Here is a 19090-nt window from a genome sequence, read left to right as displayed (position 1 = left end):
TATTTAGCGAAGGATCTCGCTGATATAGTTCTTCTTTACAATTAAGTTTTTCCTAGGTTCATTGTAACTACTTCTGGAGATGGTACCTCAATCCTATTAAAAATGTGATTGTACCAGAGAGAGAGAGAGGGGACAATGGGCTGTTTATTACACTAGTCCCCAAAGTTTTATAATAAAATTTTCTTAACTACTTTGAGGTGAATTTTGATTAGTTGGTTCATTTAGTTGAGTGTTCAAACATTTAAACCACTAACTTTGTGTATCATCATTCAGGATATACATCAATTTATCGGCCATTGTCTTATCCCTTTAGATCCCTCGATTGTACAATGATGTGAAAGCTTTGTTTGAGCTGTTGTAATAATATGCGATCATAGTTTTTGATAATATGATACATAGCAGAAATCTATGCACACCATTCCTGTGCAGTGTAAGCGAAAATTTTACAAAACATAACCATCCAGGATTTTTAAAACCATAGTTATAATATACACAATTGTTTACTACAATATACAATCAATGATGTGTCTACTAGATATTTTAAATATTAACTATTCTAAACCCTAAACGTATCGTATTTCGAGTAAATTTGGAAGGGAATTTAGACATATGAAAATATTGAAATTGGGGAATATTTATATACGTGTGCAAGAATTCTATTTCAAAAATAGGATATTAATTCCCCTCTCACTTCGTTCAAAAATACATCCCTATTTCTATTTTTCTAAATATTCAAATTTCTTAATATTTATATACGAAGTACTTGGTAAATAAATAGAAGATTTTGAAAAATAATAAATTTTTACGTTTTATATTTCTATTTCGAAATAAATCACGCAATCTTAAATTAAGTATGTTCGTTAAACAATTCCGAAATAAAATTTACTAGATATATTAGACTTTTAGGTTCTTTCTATGAAATTAATGTGATGACATAATTTCCTTACTCCAAAAAGTCTACCTGTTAAGAATACGACATTTTAGACGTCTTACTTTTTTCATTGCTTTTTTTACAGGGTAAAATAAAAATTCTTCCTAATATTAAAAAAGGATAATTTTGCATTACGTAAAAAAAGTATATAACGATAATGAAATATATTAAAGTTAACTTATAATAGTTTGTAATTGTATTTGTAACAATATATTTATAGATTCCCTGTTATTTGATATCATCCGTTTCCGGTGTATGCTGTTATATCAGGGATAAATATATACACAAAAATTCCTCCAACAAATTTTTATTATTTACCGTGGTCAAAACATATTAAAAAATCTTATTTTAAAAAATGTAAATATAACGAAATAAATTATATTGAAGTTTCTAATTACCCATGTACATTTCTACCTCGTGCACCTCGTGCACACACACACAGTTCTTCAGTCCTTATTTGAATTTCAGAGTGTATTGACACGTCATACTACGCGTTAGTTAGATACAAAGAAAAGTGAAAAATAATAAAAAATTAATATTCAATGTGAAAACTTCAAATGGAATTATATTAATACAATAAAATAAAGTGATAAATATTATTTGCATAGTTATAAAAAAAAAGAAGAAAGAAACAAAGTCTTAGTCAAGTGTCAACACAAGAAGATCTAATTCTGTACTGTCGTCCGAAAAAAATTATTGTAGTCTATTGTTTTGAGTGAATGTCATAAGAGTACATACACGTCAAAATAATAGGCTATGTTTTCTATTTCGGAAGGCAGTACACATAATCATTTACTGTATATTAAGGTAAGGATTTTGTAATAATTTGTAAATATAAAGTGATAAGTCTGTTCGTTATAACTTAATTATTCTTATTTTGCCTTTTGGTAATTTCAATTTTAAACGCACAGATTTTATACTGTGAATAATTCGGCAAGCTCCATACTTTGTTTTTAATTATGTTTATTTTTTATTTTTTTATATCGTTCCAAAATTACAAAGTATCGGGTGTGTTTTATCGATAAGTCTTACCTAAAAATATTGAATCCCTGTGTTCGAAAAGAATTTCCGTGCATTTTTTTACGTCGTTCAGAACGGCTCGGCTCCACATTAGGTTAAAGTGAGTTTTTACAGTAATAATATGATTTAACGGTCTATTTCCTTAAATTAAACTTAAAAACCATATGTTACCAAATATACACACATCCGCAGCCGTATTTCTAGATTCGGCTCCGCGTTTTTTTTGCGTTGAAACTCGGTTTTAAATGTACGCTCATATTAAACCTGATTATCAAGCTGTTTTTAAACAAATTTACTTACAATTTTGCTTAGACTCTTATATATTCGCATTCTGATAATTCAGTTCTGACATTAATGTCCGTATTTTTTTTACATTTTAACAACAAATTTTTATGTGACCTAATTATCCGATTGGTCTGATTTTTGGTTTACTGATGTTTGAATGTACAATAATATAAGCGAAGCGGCAAGTACGCATTTTTTATTTTTTTCCATCACCCTTTAATTGAAATTCAAATTTATTTTTGGATATTTAGTATTTACTTTCATTTGATGTCCAACTTATTTACTCTAGAACCTCGAGCAAGAGACCATCCACGCATAAAGACACAAGACAAGTATGATTTGAGTAATGTTTTTGGCTTCGCTACTTATTGATTATTCATCCTTGTTAAATTAAATAACAATACTGCCAAAAAAAAAATATATCAATAAACAGTTTTTTGGGTTTTATTACAACATTTATTTTATAATGGTAATGATACAGATATTTAAAAAACACAAAATTATTTCATTAAATTATTTGTTTTACTTTACTTCTACTTTATTTCTTTCCAACATAATTAATATGATAAACATATTTACAAGAATTATTTCACTTTTCCAGTTCCTTGGTTGCTGTCTTCTTGGTAACTTTTACCTGCCTATCCCAAAATGCTTGGGACTTCTTGGGGACTAGCTTGTTCATCTTCAAGAACATGATGGCGTGGATGGTTTCTTTCTCTAGGTTATACCGCCTCGATGAGTAAACTAATTTGAGGTGTGAGAAAATTCTCTCACACCTCGCATTAGAAACAGGTAAGTTGTTGAAGTTGGTCATCAAACTGACAAGTCCAGGTGGATAACATATCTTCTCTGCAACATGTTCATACCTGGCAGTAAGCATCCTGTGGGTTGCGGTCATTGCTCCTTGTTTGTACAGTTTCTGGCGTTCTTCAACATCGAAATCCTTGGACTTAGATTTTTTGACTTTCGCAATTTCCTCCTTTATCTTAGCGACTTCACGTTGGTAACCGTATGTCAAGGCATGCAACTTGGATTCTTCTATGTTACTCCAATCCTTCAGCCCAGCTTTCAGGTGTTTCTTCATGACGTCCAGGGGATCCTTCTGTTTGTCACGTTGTTCTTTCTTTTTCTTCTTGGCTGCTGCTTGAGCCTGAATTTCTTTGAACTCTTGTTGTTTGTTCCAAAACATCTTTTGGATGGGTGTCATCATGCCTGTAATACATAAATATAATTAATAAAAATGATAATTGAATTATTTAACTAATGTTATTATTATTATCTATTTTAATTAATATTGTATATCTTTACCTGTGGGAGGTGCAGTTTCTGGAGATTCGTACTCGTCAGCTTCGGAATCCTCATTGTCGGCATCCGCATTAGCTCTACGCAGGTCGGCCTCTTCATCTGCCTTTTCTTCAGGACTTAGGTTGGCTCTCAGTGAGATTCGGTGTAGCCGTTCACCCAACAACCTACAATTTTTGGGTGCTTGTTGTAAAATTGTTTTTGCTTCATCCTGTGTCACCGTATAGCTTTGTGTGCCACTCGCAATCATTTCCAAATGACTGCGTGACAGGGGGTGTAGGTAGAGACAGACTTGCCATCCTGCATTAGTACGGACAATCTTGTTAACTCTCAGGTGAAGGAACTTGAATACACGTCTAGCGAATAAGTTGCCAGGCATACTTGTCCGTAGGGTAAAGAACACCGTATCCAGCATGGTGAACATCTGGACGATTGTGGCCTCATGGGCTTGTGCAGGAATTGTCAGCATGGTATCCACACACTCCAACACTTCCAGGACTTCTCTGAGGGCAAGAACCTGGTCAGGTGTTGGCCACAGATTGTCAAACTTCTTGTTGACTAAAATAAAAATTAAAAATTAAAAATTAATTCTATTGATATATACAGTTCTAATTTTTAATTAAGGGAACGAGAGAAGAAATAATTTATTTAGTTTAAATTTTAATAAACTTCTATTTGTTACCTTTCTCTTTTGTTTAATTAAGGGACAGAGAGAAATTTAAATTGGTAATTTTGTTAGTTTTAAATTGTTGTTAAAATTATAATTAACTTTTTTGGGTTTACCTTTCTGATCCTGCACGGATTTTTTCACCTTCTGAAGTAGTGGTTTGTTGTCAAACAACTCTAAGAACCGCTTTATCATGTTCATTCTGGAGCTCCATCTCGTCTCCACGTATCTGGTAAGCATACGTTGTCCACTCTCTACCAAAATGCGACGCAGCTTCTTGTTATTCATAATTTTACTGACCAGCTTTGCCAGGTTAATTATGGTTCTGTTGTACCCCTTCCCTTTCTAAAAAAATATAATATTTGTTAATTTTCACGTTTTTGTATAATTTATTATTTAACTTTTTAAGTTACTGTATAAGTTATTTAGTTGGTTCTATTAATCATTTAATTAATTTACTTACAACTTTGGCAGCCTGCTTCAACGCCAACTCCACTTGGTGGTTGAGGCAAACACCTCCCACTATAAGTCCACATTTCTGCTCATCACATTTCATTGTTCTTTGGATGTTCTCTTCTATTAGTTTCCCGAAATTTGTGATTGCTGAAAAGAAATAATTTAATAAATTAATATAATTTAGTTAAATGCATTTCGTGAAACTACCCCTGTAAATCATTAAATGTAATTCATTGAATTTTTTGGGAATGAATTTAATTTAACTTTACTTACCCTCTCTTTGTTGTGGATCTTTGATGGCGATGGACCTGTAGAAAATCGCACTTGATATGCCGCCATCGCCGCCATCGCCTTGTCTTGTTCCTGCCAGGGTTTCTTCATCTCCATCCTGACCCTCACCTTCGGCTTCTACAACACCATCCTCAACCTCATCTAACTCTTCTATAAACAAATCCAACGGGATTTCATCTTCACTATCAGCCTCAGGTGTGTCTTCCTTATCACTATCATCATCACTGACTCCCTCATGGTTCATGAAACTTGTATACTCTGTGGGGGTTTTCCCGTGCTCTTCATTGAGTATCTTGACGGACTAAAGAATGAAAAATAAATTAATGATTTACTTTCTAATGGTATTGTTTTATAATATTAATTCTCGTATTCATTCAAATATTCATCTAAAAAAACTGGTTTTATCTTACAATTGTACATTTTACATCCGCGGAAAGCCATTTAAAATACGATGCGAGAAAAAACTATTAAATAGTTATGATTTTATAATTATAATTTATAATTTTTCATTACCTTTACACAGTTGGCAGCCGAGTCGGATGTGGAGCTGAGAAGTTGATAATGCTCAAGCCCAAACCTTTTCAACAGTTCTTCGAAATATTCGTAGATGCTGCGGCCGGAAGCATCGGGTTTAGGCATCTAAACATAAGTAATTAATCAAATTATCATTTAGGTATTTGTGGTCATTCTAAATTTCTAAGAATTAATTTTAAACTTATACCTGTTCACAGGCGAGCAACAATTCTTTGGGACCGTCTGCATCGGTATAGTTTGCAGTTACTGAAAAATTAGTAATTCTTTTATATTATTCATTCATAATAGTTTACTTTACTTTATTTAATTCAGGTTATGTAGCTGCTGCAGTTGTAATTGCATTAATAAATAATAATAGTTTATTTATTTTATTTAGGTTACCTGCAATGAAGTCGGTGTGGTGAACATTGCCGAAGTCGAAGGAAAGGTGCACACCTGCGGAAACAAAGATAATATTGATTATTTAAAATAATTAAATATTAACATTTTTTCCGCAGGTGTGCACCTTTCCTTCGATTTCGGCAATGTACACACCCGCGGAAGTGAAGATAATTTAAATTAATTATTTGTTATTTCTTTCAGATTTTGAAATTATTTAGTAATGTTTTAGTTTATAAATTATAATACTTAATAGTTAATAGTTATTAATACCTTTATTTTCTAAAATCTTCTTGAAGGATTCCATGTAATACTTGTGCTGCCCCTGCAGCCAGTTATGAAGCTGTTTGCTGGTGGGTGCATCCTGCTTCTTGCCTTTCTCAAGTAAACCGACCTGCTTGGCGACGATATGGTCAAAGGCATTGGCATCCATATCCTTAAAGCGAATTTTTTAAAGTTAGTATGTTTTTCAACCTATTTTTAAAAAATACACTATTCTAACTGACATGAAGATATATTTCGATTTTAGCAATCATTTTCAATTAATTTTGTTTAAAAAAATATAGGTATGAGACATTAGATAACAGCAAATATGATCAAAAATATTAAACATACATTTACCTTAAAGCGAAGGAAACTTTCATTATTAACCAGTTTTCCTGTTATGTGGCGCAGCGCTTCTAGGGCAGTGACGTATATTTTGACTTCATGGATAACTTCAGCATCTGCCTGGGCCTGTTGAAACTTCCTCTGAAAGCTGGCCAGGTTCACTCCCTTCCTATACTCTCGGTAAACATCTCTGTGGTCATTGATCCAGTGATGGCGAAACCTCCTAAACAGGTAAGCAATTAATATTATTTTTTTTTAGCAAAGCTACTCTATAATTCACCTTGTCCGTCAGTATATATTTTTAATCAATGTTTATGAATACTTAATACATCGTGTTATTTTATGTCAACTTAATATTATTACCTAAGAAGGTTAGTTTCTTGATTTATAAAATCTTTCCTTCCATCTGGATCTGTGGGGCATTCTTTCACGTGGTATGTGCCATCCCAGGTATGGAAGTTACAGTATTTGCACCCCCGCCCCCACGGGGTCTTATTCTGACCCTTTCCAGGGTAGTTGGGGATCATGTAAGCATGATCTTCAAGCACTTTAACCAAGTAGACATAAACCTGAAGTAATTTTAATTTTATTAAACATTTTATTTAATAATCTCACACCTGTAACTCTTTTTTTAGTTGTGTTCCTTTCTTGACTTTTAGTTTTGCTTTCAAAAAGTGTCACTTTTGCCCCCCCCCCCCCCTCTACATTTTATTATTATTTTTAGTATTTATGTTTGTACCTTATCACCATTACTATATGTTATCCTCTTCCCATCAAGGCGGTCATAGAGCGAGTGTGTGTCCCCTTGTACTGTACCCACGCAGTCTAGGTAATCAATAGAACAGTTAATTTAATATATTATAGGTAAAGTAAAACAAACTAGTATTCTAGAAATTTATGTATTTACGGTTGAGATTGTATGGTTATTAATTATAAATATAATATAATGTATTTTATTTAAGTACAGACAAATAGACATCCTGTCAATTAAATTTTTAATGTTACTACCTATGTTATTGATATTAATTATACTAATTTAAGCTTACCTCTGATGAACATACGTTCCGTACTGTCACTGTTCATCTTGGGTTTATTCTTGGATCCTTTTTGTCGGCCACCTCTCCCTTTTGGCTTTTCTCCAGCTGGGGATGACTGTGCTGAAGAAGGTGTGTCTCCAGCTGGTGTTGTAGGTGTGGCTGCGGCTTTAGGTTTGGCTGCGGCTTTAGGTGTGGCTGTTGTACTTGTACGGCCACCTCTCCCTTTTGGCTTTTCTCCAGCTGGGGATGACTGTGCTGAAGAAGGTGTGTCTCCAGCTGCGGCTTTAGGTGTGGCTGTTGTACTTGTAGGTGATGGAGACGGCGGCGGCGTTACGTTGAGTGGGCGCATTGGTGATGTATCTGGTGTTGTTTGTGAAGCTGGTTGTGGGCTTGCTGGTTTTGACCTTAAAATAATTAATTAATATTATTTTTCCCTTGCCCTCTGGACAAAATATAAAAATTATTTGGCTACTTGTTTTTTTTACCTCGATTGGGGAGAAGGTTTGGGGGGTGAAGTTGGATTTTCAGGTTCTGGGCTGTCAGGTTTTGACCTTAAAAAAATAGCCTATTATTTTAATTATTAATTAATATTATTTTTCCCTTGCCCTCTGGACAAAATATAAAAATTATTTGGCTACTTGTTTTTTTTACCTCGATTGGGGAGAAGGTTTGGGGGGTGAAGTTGGATTTTCAGGTTCTGGGCTGTCAGGTTTTGACCTTAAAAAAATAGCCTATTATTTTAATTATTAATTAATATTATTTTTCCCTTGCCCTCTGGACAAAATAAAAAAAAATTATTTGGCTACTTGTTTTTTTTACCTCGATTGTGGAGAAGACTCTGTTCTTCTTTTCTTGACCCTTGGAGGTGAACACAACTTTGTTATTATTCGCTTCCGTTCACGTTGTGGATCAGCTATTTTTGAAGTGACTGGAGTGCAACTGAAATTAAATAAATAAATAAATTTTCAATTTCTCTGGTTCTTTTTAGAACCAACCAAATTTACCAAATTTGGGATTATATTCTAAAAAAAAATGGCCTCTCTTGGTGTGTAGAGCACCGAGAGTTGCTGAACATGGAAGGAATGCGCCCCGGAGGATGGATGGAGGACCCAACCTAACCTGACCAAAAGTAAGTAAGGATATTTTTTTAACATTTACCTACCCTAAGATAAAAAGTTACTGTAAAAATACAATACTTTTCATAATCCCATTTATTATAATTTTATTAGGGGTATGCATTTGAGCTTAATAGTAAATAAAAAGTAAAAATACGACGAAACCCACTAATTTTATAAGGGGTAGTTTCACGAAATGCATTTGAGCTTAATAAATAAAAAGTTACTGTAAAAATCCCATTTCTATACTTTTTTTAGCATGGGTAGATGCACTTCGTGAAACTACCCCTTTTAGTTTTTTTATAACATTATTAAATATAAAATGAAAATATTATTATTACCTAATGTTATCACTGGGGGTTATTTTTTTTGTGGGGGTCCCCAACCCCTCCTTCTCCTCCAACATTACCGACCCTGGAGTGCAACTGAAAATTAAATAAATAAATAACATTTACCTACCCTAAGATAAAAAGTTACTACTTTTCATAATCCCATTTATTATAATTTTATTAGGGGTATGCATTTGAGCTTAATAGTAAATAAAAAGTAAAAATACGACGAAACCCACTAATTTTATAAGGGGTAGTTTCACGAAATGCATTTGAGCTTAATAAATAAACTTCGTGAAACTACCCCTTTTAGTTTTTTTATAACATTATTAAATATAAAATGAAAATATTATTATTACCTAATGTTATCACTGGGGGTTATTTTTTTGGGGGGGGACCCCAAACCCTCCTTTTCCTCCAACATATCAAGGTCAACCTCATCCAAAACATCGGGTATGCTTGCATCGGGGATCGTCTTACGTTCACGCAAACTACGAGTACGCGTAACTGAAGAGTCAGGCATAGCTTGGACAACCTCACTGTCATCATCGTCACCTACTATAACTTTATTAGAGTCAGGCTCAGCCATTCTCTAACGATGTTGTAACTGAACTAAAACTAAAAAAAAAGATTAATATTAATTATGACTTTATGACTTTAAGCCTAAGGTGGTGAGAAAGAATGGCCAGGTTACCGCTTACATTGGATGATTGGGGGAAGAAAAGGGTTAACAACTTAACAGTAACTCCGCCCATAATTTTATTTTTTGGAATAGTAAGGGATAAAATAAACACACATAAAAGAAAGTGTGGGGGGGGGGGGTATAACTAATCCAATTACTACGAAGTACGAGGGAAATCATGGGATGTGTTGGAAAATATTTATATGACATGTAAGACTAAGAATTCTCCTAATTTCCCCTTGAGGAGGGGGGAGGATTTGATGCTTAATCTGCAGAAGGGGTAATTTAACACTTAATTTACCCTCCGTAAAAGATTAAAGATTAAAAGATTAAAGATTATTTGAAACCTGCCCCACCCCCCTTTTTCAACACTTCTTATTTGAATATAATTATATGTAATCTTTTTTTCTCCACCCATCATAACGTAATGGTTAGGAGGAGGGGGGGGGGGGAACCAACAAGATTTAATTTGGATTTAATACGATGAAATTTTAGTAAATAAATTAGCCGTTAGAGGCTGGATATTTCAAATTGTTTTTCAATTTATACTTAAGTTTCATCATTCATTGGTAAGAAAAGTTAAAAATTATATTTCAAGTTTTAGAAACCTATTTTTAAGAAAAGTTACATTTGAGATGAATAGAATTAAAAAAGTATTCGGTAATGTAGACAAACAAAATTGCTTCATAGTTACATATTGGAAGTTACATAACATTCAAGGATTACCATTGACATTGTCAGCTTTGAGGTCACTTTATGAAGGCTTTTTGGCCAATTATAGAATAGATGGATGATAATGATATGATGAATATCTGTATCATTTCATATCTTTTAAAAACAAAGTTTTATACCAACGTTTTCTTTTTGGTTTGCTCAACAATTTTGGGGAATTTTGGGACTTGGTTGCTTCATTAAGTTGAGTGTAAAAACGTTTCAACTATGAATTGTTATTTACAAAAGGGGTAATTTTGTGCATCATCATTGGGAGTGTACATCAATTTATCGGCCATTATAATATAAGGTTATAATTTATAAAGGTGTCATATATATAAACCTTTCTTAAAAGTTAAAAAAAAACTCTCTCCCGTCACCCAGCATTAGTGGAAAATTTTTATAAAGGAAAATTTAAATAAATAAAGGGGGGTTATAATAAAGGTGTCGTCATATATATATTATGGAAAATTTTTATAAAGGAAAATTTAAATAAATAAAGGGATTATTCTTTGTATTTTTTTTTGGGGGGGGGGGGGGTTATATTCAAAATCAAGTTCAACCCTTTCTTTTCATATATTCTATGTATAATAAAGGTGTCGTCATATATATATTATGGAAAATTTTTATAAAGGAAAATTTAAATAAATAAAGGGATTATTCTTTGTATTTTTTTTTGGGGGGGGGGGGTTATATTCAAAATCAAGTTCAACCCTTTCTTTTCATATAGCAACCCTCCTTAAAAGGGGAGGGGGGGGAGACTAGAGTAAAATAAACAGCCCATTGCCCTTCCCTTTATTTTGGGGGGGGGGGGACTATAAAGGTGTTAACTGTTACTTACATGTAAAACCCTTTTCCCCCACCCATATATGTTTGGATATTGACCTCTCGGATGCCACTTATTTTAAAGGGTATGTAAAGATAAAATTTTTTCATGCTATTAGACTATTAGACTATTAGTATTAACAAATTAAAAATCTTAACATTTTCTAAATAATAAATATCGAAGATTGATTTTACGGCATTAGGTTGGTTTATTCGAAGATTGATTTTACGGCATTAGGTTGGTTTATAAAGATAATTTACATTTTACAAATTTGTAATTTAAAGTTAAATAGTAGGTTGGCGACGAACGAGACATGGGCCAGCCAACTTCAAGTTACTTGGATACTAAGGGGAGAAGAAACGGCGGCGCAACCGCCGAAAACTGCCGAGAAAAGGCAAAATAAATTTCAGCGGCTTATCGGAAGGTAATGAGGAAATTACATTTTTGCATACAACCCCTTTATTTTAATGGCTTTCTCTACCTTTTGACCGCCTTTCTCTTTGTTTTAATGCGTAATTAGTTTTTATATACGCATAAAATAAACTTATAAACTTAATTATTTTTTAATATTTGATTTTGCAGTGTTTTTATACGTATATTGTGAACGTTTTGGTGAAATTGAATTGAAATTGAAATTAATTATATCTGCATTTGCATTATGAAAAATAAAATACTAATTATTAAATTATTATTTCAGTATAAATATCCGAACGATCAACGAATAATGAAATCTAGAGTACCCAGCAGCACGAAACGAAGGAGCCAGCGAATACTTGAACGACGTCAAGGTATAATATATATTGAATTCTATTTATTTTTAGTTATTTATTTATTAGGATGTAGTTACGTACGATTTAGAAAGCGAAGCAACTCTATAATCATTACCAGAATGTCCGTAAATGCATAACCATAACCATAAACAATTATAAACATGACATTATACAAGTGTTAATGTCCGTTTGTCCTACCTTTTCAGAGCTTCGCTTTTATGGATGTTGTCATCCTTGTTTTTATAGTTATAACTTATTCCACAAAGTGTAATATAATGAATAAATAATCCTTATACTAAAGGATCTCGCTAACCGATGAACCGATCGGGTTCTCCTTTTTACCTTTTTAAAAGCGAAGCTTTTCTATAATTATGGTCGGTCCGTCCGATTTAGAAAGCGTAGCAACTCTATAATCATTACCAGAATGTCCGTACGTTCATTTTAAACATGTTGATTTTTCGTCCGAGATAGTTAGCTTTTATTCGTTAATTTAGGCATGTTAGAATTGTCCTATCGATTTCAAACTTTGCATGATGTAGTTACGTACGATTTAGAAAGCGAAGCAACTCTATAAGCATTACCAGAATGTCCGTACGTCCCTTTTAAACATGTTGATTTTTCTACTTTTATAACAACAAAATTTTATGTGATCTAATTATCCGTTTGATCTGGTTTTTGGTATATTGATTCCTTGGACAACAAAGAATAATATTATAAGCGAAGCAACTCTATAATTAAGTCCTAGAAATGTAAGTATGACCATAAACATTATCCTGTATGAAGCAGTTTTCCAACAAATTTACTTAAAATTTTGCTTCGACTCTATACATTTATAATTTATTAAGGTGTCGCTGTTCCTCTTCCTGTTCCTGTTGAGGCCCCCCTCCGAGATGATCCGGTTGTGGCTGCTATTGCACCCCAGCCTGATGACCAGCGTCGAGTTCGACGACAACGACGCCGTAATGCTGCAAGACAATTAGGTAGGTATTATATATAATACGTTTGTCCAGTAACCTTACTCTAAAATAATAAATTCACCTTTTGGAATTAATTTAATTAATTAATTGCGTTGAGATATTTTATGGTTTGGAAAAAATAACCATTTATTTTAAATTAATAGTAAATATCATACAGAATTGCTTACATGATTATTATAAAACAAGGATGAAAACATCCATAAAAGAGAAGCTCCAAAAAATGCATCAAAAAATCTAAGCTGGATCTTTAATTAAAATGTATTTTTTTTGGCTTTTATGGAACTAATTGTAATCTACAGAAGGGAAAATCACTGGGGATGTACATCGATCTATCGACCACCCTCCTGAGAGATTTTAATTTTAATTTTGATTTAATTTATTAAGGTCAACAGGTTATCCAACAGATGGGGAACCATAATAATGTTGGTGTTGCTCCGGGCCCGGCTCCCCATCAAGCACCACAGCCCCCGCAACAACAGCCGGACCCCCCACAACAACCAGACGCCATTCCAAACCCCCCCCAAGAGCCCCCCCAAGAGCCCCCCCAAGAGCCCCCCCAACAGCCCCCGCCACAGCAAGAACGTCAACCTCAACGTGTGCAACCTATTTTCAATTTGACAATAGGTGCGCACGCCACAGTAAATATCAACAATAATACATTTCAATTCTATTGATTATTGTTGATATTTACTGTTAATTTATTGTTATTTTGTGTTGTTATCCCCCCCCCCCCCCCCCGACTAAATGACTGGATTAGGTTAGGCTAGGTTAGGTTATATGGCTAGGGGGCCGAGCGCCCGCGGTTATTTTTATTGGTGGGGGGGGGGGGGGGGGATAAAAATTGTAAAAATAAATCTATTTTGTATTTTGTATATACTATTTTTGATATATTTACTTTATTTACTAGAATTCCAATTATCCCCCCCCCCCCCCCCCGACTAAATGACTGGATTAGGTTAGGCTAGGTTAGGTTATATGGCTAGGGGGCCGAGCGCCCGCGGTTATTTTTATTGGTGGGGGGGATATTTTCAAATTTTGTATATACTATTTTTGATATATTTATAATACTTTATTTACTAAATTTGCAGATTTTTTAAAGGGGTAGTTTCACGAAATGCATTTAAACTTAATTTAGTGAACCGCATATTTTATCCTGGTTAAATGGTTAAACTACATTTATATGGCATATATTTGAAAAAATTTCAATTTTCTACCACATAGTTTTTAAAATGTCAAGACTTGAAAATCGTCTTTTTAAATTGCATATATCACAAAAAAGACAATTTTAAGGTCTTGATATTTTAAAAACTACGTGGTAGAAAATTGAATTCATTTCAAATATATGCCATATAAATGTAGTTTACCCATTTAACCAGGATAAAATATGCGGTTCACTAAATTAAGTTCAAATGCATTTCGTGAAACTACCCCTTTTCTTTAGTTTTAATATTTTCATTTAATTTTTTTTTCAATTTCATTGTTTCATTTTTTAGTAGCAAATCTACTTTATATTTCTAAATGTAAATATGTCTGTCTGTCTGTCTGTTTTTTTTTCGTTTTTCAATTTCATTGTTTCATTTTCATTTTGTATTTCATAAATTCATTCATTTCATTTCATATTCATATTCGTGATACAAATAAATGTGATAAGAAACTCGAAATAATACACTTTTTTATTCATTCTTATGGTCGGTCCGTCCGATTTAGAAAGCGTAGCAACTCTATAATCATTACCAGAATGTCCGTACGTCCATTTTAAACATGTTGATTTTTCGTCCGAGATAGTTAGCTTTTATTCGTTAACGATGCAAGAAATAGCTATCTATTGATAATTTTAAATACGTGGAACGCTTACCTAACCTACCTAAGTTTTATCAAATAACTATATCAAACGTCTCTCTTCCTTCCTTGGATACAAACGGCTGCGCCCCTAGCATTTAGAGGCTCTATATTCGAACCTACCTACCTACCTACCTAAGTATATCAAATAACTATATCAAACGTCTCTCGAGTCTCTTCCTTGGATACAAACGGCTGCGCCCCTAGCATTTAGAGGCTCTATATTCGAAGGGATATGAAAGGGCAGAAAAATAGCCTAAAACCATCTAAGGACCTATACGAAGCTGTACTGTAAAGGAGAACCATATAGGTTCAGTGGTTAGCGAGATCCTTAGCTACAGACAAACAGAGCTTACTTCATTATAAGTTTCCTAGCGGCTACGCCCCTAGAGGCCTCTAGTGGCACTTTAAATGTTTTTGTTTGTTAAAGTTAATACTATAGCTATTGATAATTTTAAATTTATGTCTTCAATTCAAAGTTAAAATAAGTACACAAATAAAACCATCTAAGGACCTATACGAAGCTGTACTGTAAAGGAGAACCATATAGGTTCAGTGGTTAGCGAGATCCTTAGCTACAGACAAACAGAGCTTACTTCTTTATAAGTTTACTAGCGGCTACGCCCCTAGAGGCCTCTAGTGGCACTTTAAATGTTTTTGTTTGTTAAAGTTAATACTATAGCTATTGATAATTTTAAATTTATGTCTTCAATTCAAAGTTAAAATAAGTACACAAATAAAACCATCTAAGGACCTATACGAAGCTGTACTGTAAAGGAGAACCATATAGGTTCAGTGGTTAGCGAGATCCTTAGCTACAGACAAACAGAGCTTACTTCTTCAATTATAATTCAAATTATAGAGCAGCATCGCAATTACAAATTAAATTAAATAAAAATAAGAAAATTATTTTTCATAGTTTTATTATTATAGCATATATATGTCAAGTTATGTTATTTATGTGGAATCTAACTAAATATTCACAGGAATGCGATCTCATTCTCAACTCAATCGATAATGATCACTGACTCATCAGAGTCATCACCTTCGCTCGCGCCACCTTCGTGTTCCAGAACTTCCAGGATGGCGTCAATATCTCCATCATCGGAAGATGGATTTACATCGCCGGAGATATCGGGATATTCGTCACCTTCGCTCGCGCCACCTTCGTGTTCCAGAACTTCCAGGATGGCGTCAATATCTCCATCATCGGAAGATGGATTTACATCGCCGGAGATATCGGGATATTCGTCTTCATCTGATAGATCTACTGTGCCATCTAATCCTATCGCACGGTCATAGACAGCTAACGCCTGGATAACGTCGTCACGGTAACCGTTGCATTTTGCTTCCATTTGCTGCAGAACAAGTTGGTTTTGTTCGCGTGTACGCTGCGAAGATGGAAGGGCTTGGTGAAGGAATTGGTATATACCAATTCCTTCACTAAATAGTCTGATCGCCTGCATATTCCGAACACTCTGGAACCCCGACCTGTAAAGCAGCGAAGATATATCTTTAAAAGATCTGTGAAGGACCTGATAATGGGCGTACCATCCAGGCATCAGGTCGGGGTATAAACTTGGTTCTGGATCTGTACAGGTAAGTGTACGGGCATCCATCGCTACCGGCTTGCGCCTGCGCCCAACTCTGACTCTCTGTCCTTGTTCCGCCATAATAACGATAGCAAAAAATAAAAATAAAACAAATGTTCAAATGTTGTCACTTCAAAGGTCTGTAAGCAAATGAAATTTCAAGGAATCATTAATTACCCCCTACAAATTTTTCTTTGTTGTTGGTTTCCAAGAAATTATTAAGATTTATAATATTCTAGATATCTTCAATGGGATCGGATGTGTGAAATATTTTTAACAAGGATGACAATATCCATTAAAGCAAAACATTAACATAAATGCATTAGTATAATCAAAATTATAAGTAAGTATTCTGTCTATAAGTATAAATTATATAAATACTAACATACTGACGTCTATAACCAACACTAATTATAGAAAAGCTTCGCTAATTCCTAGTATTTTGAATTTTCCATATGTTTTGTTTTGTTTTGTTTCTTGGGGGGGGGGGGGAACATTAACATAAATGCATAAGTATAATTATAAAATAAGTATTCTGTCTATAAATTATATAAAATAGTAATACTAACTGACGTTTATAACCAACACAAATTATAGAAAAGCTTCGCTAATTCCTATTTTCCATATTTTACAATTTTTTTGTCCATTTTCACCGCTCATTATGAATATGGGCGGAGTGGTAATGCGCGCCCCCCCCCCCCCATGTAACCCCCTAAAATTGGGGTTGGTGTTGTATGTAATAAATATTAGGAGGTAATAGGATATCTGTTTAGCTCCCCCCCCCCCCCCAAAAAAAAGGGGGAAAAACATAAATATTAGGAGGGGATAGGACAGTTGACAATAATAAATAATAATCAAAAATCAAAATGCTGAACTGATAAGAAATAATTAATAAACAATTTTAAGATTAGGCAAATTTAGGATTATGTAATTGTAAATTCAATTGTTTAAGTTTTAACGTTTTTCTATTAGCTTAATGCTTCAAAAGACAACCATACATTGTTCCAAATGGTCTATTTATTATTCATAATTTTAGAGCTTCGCTACTTATGTATGTTTTATAATTATTAGGTAGACATGTAAGAATTATGCTAATTTCCCCTTTGAGGAGGGGGGGAGGATTTGATGCTTAATCTTTCATGTCACACGGTCCACGGATAAAAAACAAATATATAATATCGTAACCAACCTGGTAATGGTATGGTAATAATTGGGGTGGGGGGGGGGGGAGAAACAAGATTAAATTTGGATTTAATACGATGAAATTATAGTAAATAAATTAGCCGTTAGAGGGTAAATATTTCAAATTGTTCTTAAATTTATACTTTCATCATTCATTGGTGAGAAAAGTTAAAAATTATATTTCAAGTTTTAGAAACCTATTTTTAAGAAAAGTTACATTTAAGACGAATTGATTTCACAAAGTATTCGGTAATGTAGAAAACAAACAAAATTGCTTCAAAGTTACATATTGAAAGTTGGAATATAGAAAACTTCTCTATATGCTTTATAACACTTTATGAAGGCTTTTTGGCCAATTATATTATAGATTGATGATAATATCTGTGATAATATCATTTCATATGTTTTAAGTTTTAAAAACATTCTTTCGCAAGGAAGGGAAATTTAAATTTTTTTAAAAAGGGTCAACTAAATAACATGACACGGATATGAAGCAAAATTGTAAGTGAATTAGTTGGAAGACTCTAATTGCAATAAAACCTACTCTTTTTGAATAAAACAAATATACAAAGTTTTTACTTTTTAATTCGTTCGTTCTTTAAGACAGATAGCTATTTCTTTCATAGTTAAACGGCTCCTCGGGGCTAAAAAAACTGGTTTTAATAATCAAACGATTGTACATTTCTGTTCTGTCTATATATCATAGTTATCATTGAAAACCAAAGAATAAAATAATAGGATGTCTGTTAATCTCCACGGATAAAAAACTTTCCTAGGAGTTTTATGAAGGCTTTTTGATCAATTATACAAACTACAAAGATATGATGATAGTAACCAAATTTAGATAATCACTTTAATAATTTTAGTTCTTTCTTTTTGTCTGTATATCTTTTATTAAATACAAATCGTAAAATTCGGAATAACTATATACGGTTTTTTTGGACTTCAGTTGAAAGAAATCGTTTTTACTTTCCGGTCATACGCTTATAATACGATGTGATAATTTGATAAATATCTATTTTTTGAATTAAATTTATCGCCTGGACAGACATACTTACAAAGCTATGTTCATATATATTTAAGATTTGAGATTAGTTTGTTTCCCTTCAGTATTTTATTTTTTTTGGAGCGAAGCTATTTCATAATTAAGTTTTTTAAAATTTTTATAGACATTTTTCCGTGCATTTTAAATTTGTTTCAATTTTCCCATAATTACTAAAATAAAAGAATAATGTCAGTTTGATAATAAAAGTACTCGTTTTTATGGTAAATAAAATTAACATATCTTCGCGCCTTAATCGCTGTACAATATTTATTTTTGGGGGGGGGGGGCGGGGAGGAAAAATTTATGTCACCTGATTAAGGAAGGGAAACTGGAAGGGTCAACTTAACTGAACTCACATGAGAAATATGAGATCTTCAAGTTCATACAGAACAATAATTTTCTATAATTAGGGTCAGTTTGTCCGTCGACTATTTGTCGACTATTCTGAACTATTTAAGTGTTTGTGTTATTATCCGTTTGTTATACAGTTTCAGAAATCGTTTTAATCTTAC

General features: G+C 33.2%; 5 protein-coding genes across 6 annotated transcripts in view; 1 reads left to right on the top strand and 4 right to left on the bottom strand.

The window, feature by feature from the left end:
* LOC145335296 (uncharacterized) overlaps positions 1 to 19090 on the bottom strand; it is a 175062-nt gene that overhangs the window by 129930 nt on the left and 26042 nt on the right. The gene's annotated exons all lie outside the window — the stretch shown is intronic.
* Positions 1894 to 5458, bottom strand: LOC145334882 (uncharacterized). Its single transcript, XM_080180495.1, has 5 exons — positions 4935 to 5458; positions 4669 to 4808; positions 4322 to 4550; positions 3545 to 4096; positions 1894 to 3448 (listed from the first exon to the last, which is right to left on the bottom strand). Exons 1-5 carry the CDS (start codon positions 5194 to 5196, stop codon positions 2826 to 2828), a joined length of 1806 nt encoding a protein of 601 aa, XP_080036621.1. The 5' UTR covers positions 5197 to 5458; the 3' UTR covers positions 1894 to 2825.
* Positions 6300 to 8060, bottom strand: LOC145334883 (uncharacterized). Its single transcript, XM_080180497.1, has 5 exons — positions 7996 to 8060; positions 7520 to 7914; positions 7213 to 7298; positions 6837 to 7042; positions 6300 to 6696 (listed from the first exon to the last, which is right to left on the bottom strand). The coding sequence occupies exons 2-5, from the start codon at positions 7857 to 7859 to the stop codon at positions 6441 to 6443; spliced, it is 888 nt and encodes a 295-aa protein (XP_080036623.1). The 5' UTR covers positions 7860 to 7914; positions 7996 to 8060; the 3' UTR covers positions 6300 to 6440.
* LOC145334884 (uncharacterized) lies at positions 7870 to 10862 on the bottom strand. The gene is made up of 4 exons (XM_080180498.1): positions 9314 to 10862; positions 8967 to 9050; positions 8330 to 8449; positions 7870 to 8227 (listed from the first exon to the last, which is right to left on the bottom strand). Exons 1-4 carry the CDS (start codon positions 9541 to 9543, stop codon positions 8158 to 8160), a joined length of 504 nt encoding a protein of 167 aa, XP_080036624.1. The 5' UTR covers positions 9544 to 10862; the 3' UTR covers positions 7870 to 8157.
* Positions 10896 to 13691, top strand: LOC145335497 (uncharacterized). 2 transcript variants are annotated; one of them, XM_080181271.1, is made up of 4 exons: positions 10896 to 11597; positions 11871 to 11961; positions 12789 to 12923; positions 13305 to 13691. In XM_080181271.1, the coding sequence occupies exons 2-4, from the start codon at positions 11898 to 11900 to the stop codon at positions 13592 to 13594; spliced, it is 489 nt and encodes a 162-aa protein (XP_080037397.1). In that variant the 5' UTR covers positions 10896 to 11597; positions 11871 to 11897; the 3' UTR covers positions 13595 to 13691. The 2 variants fall into 2 exon arrangements, with proteins under 2 accessions (XP_080037397.1, XP_080037396.1); XM_080181270.1 differs by having other exon boundaries at positions 10896 to 11961.

Source organism: Acartia tonsa, chromosome 13, assembly GCF_053477335.1.
Source record: "Acartia tonsa isolate MP-2025a chromosome 13, ASM5347733v1, whole genome shotgun sequence".
NCBI lineage: Eukaryota > Metazoa > Arthropoda > Copepoda > Calanoida > Acartiidae > Acartia > Acartia tonsa.
Note: the sequence above shows the minus strand (reverse complement) of the source record. Positions and strands in the feature narration are given on the sequence as shown.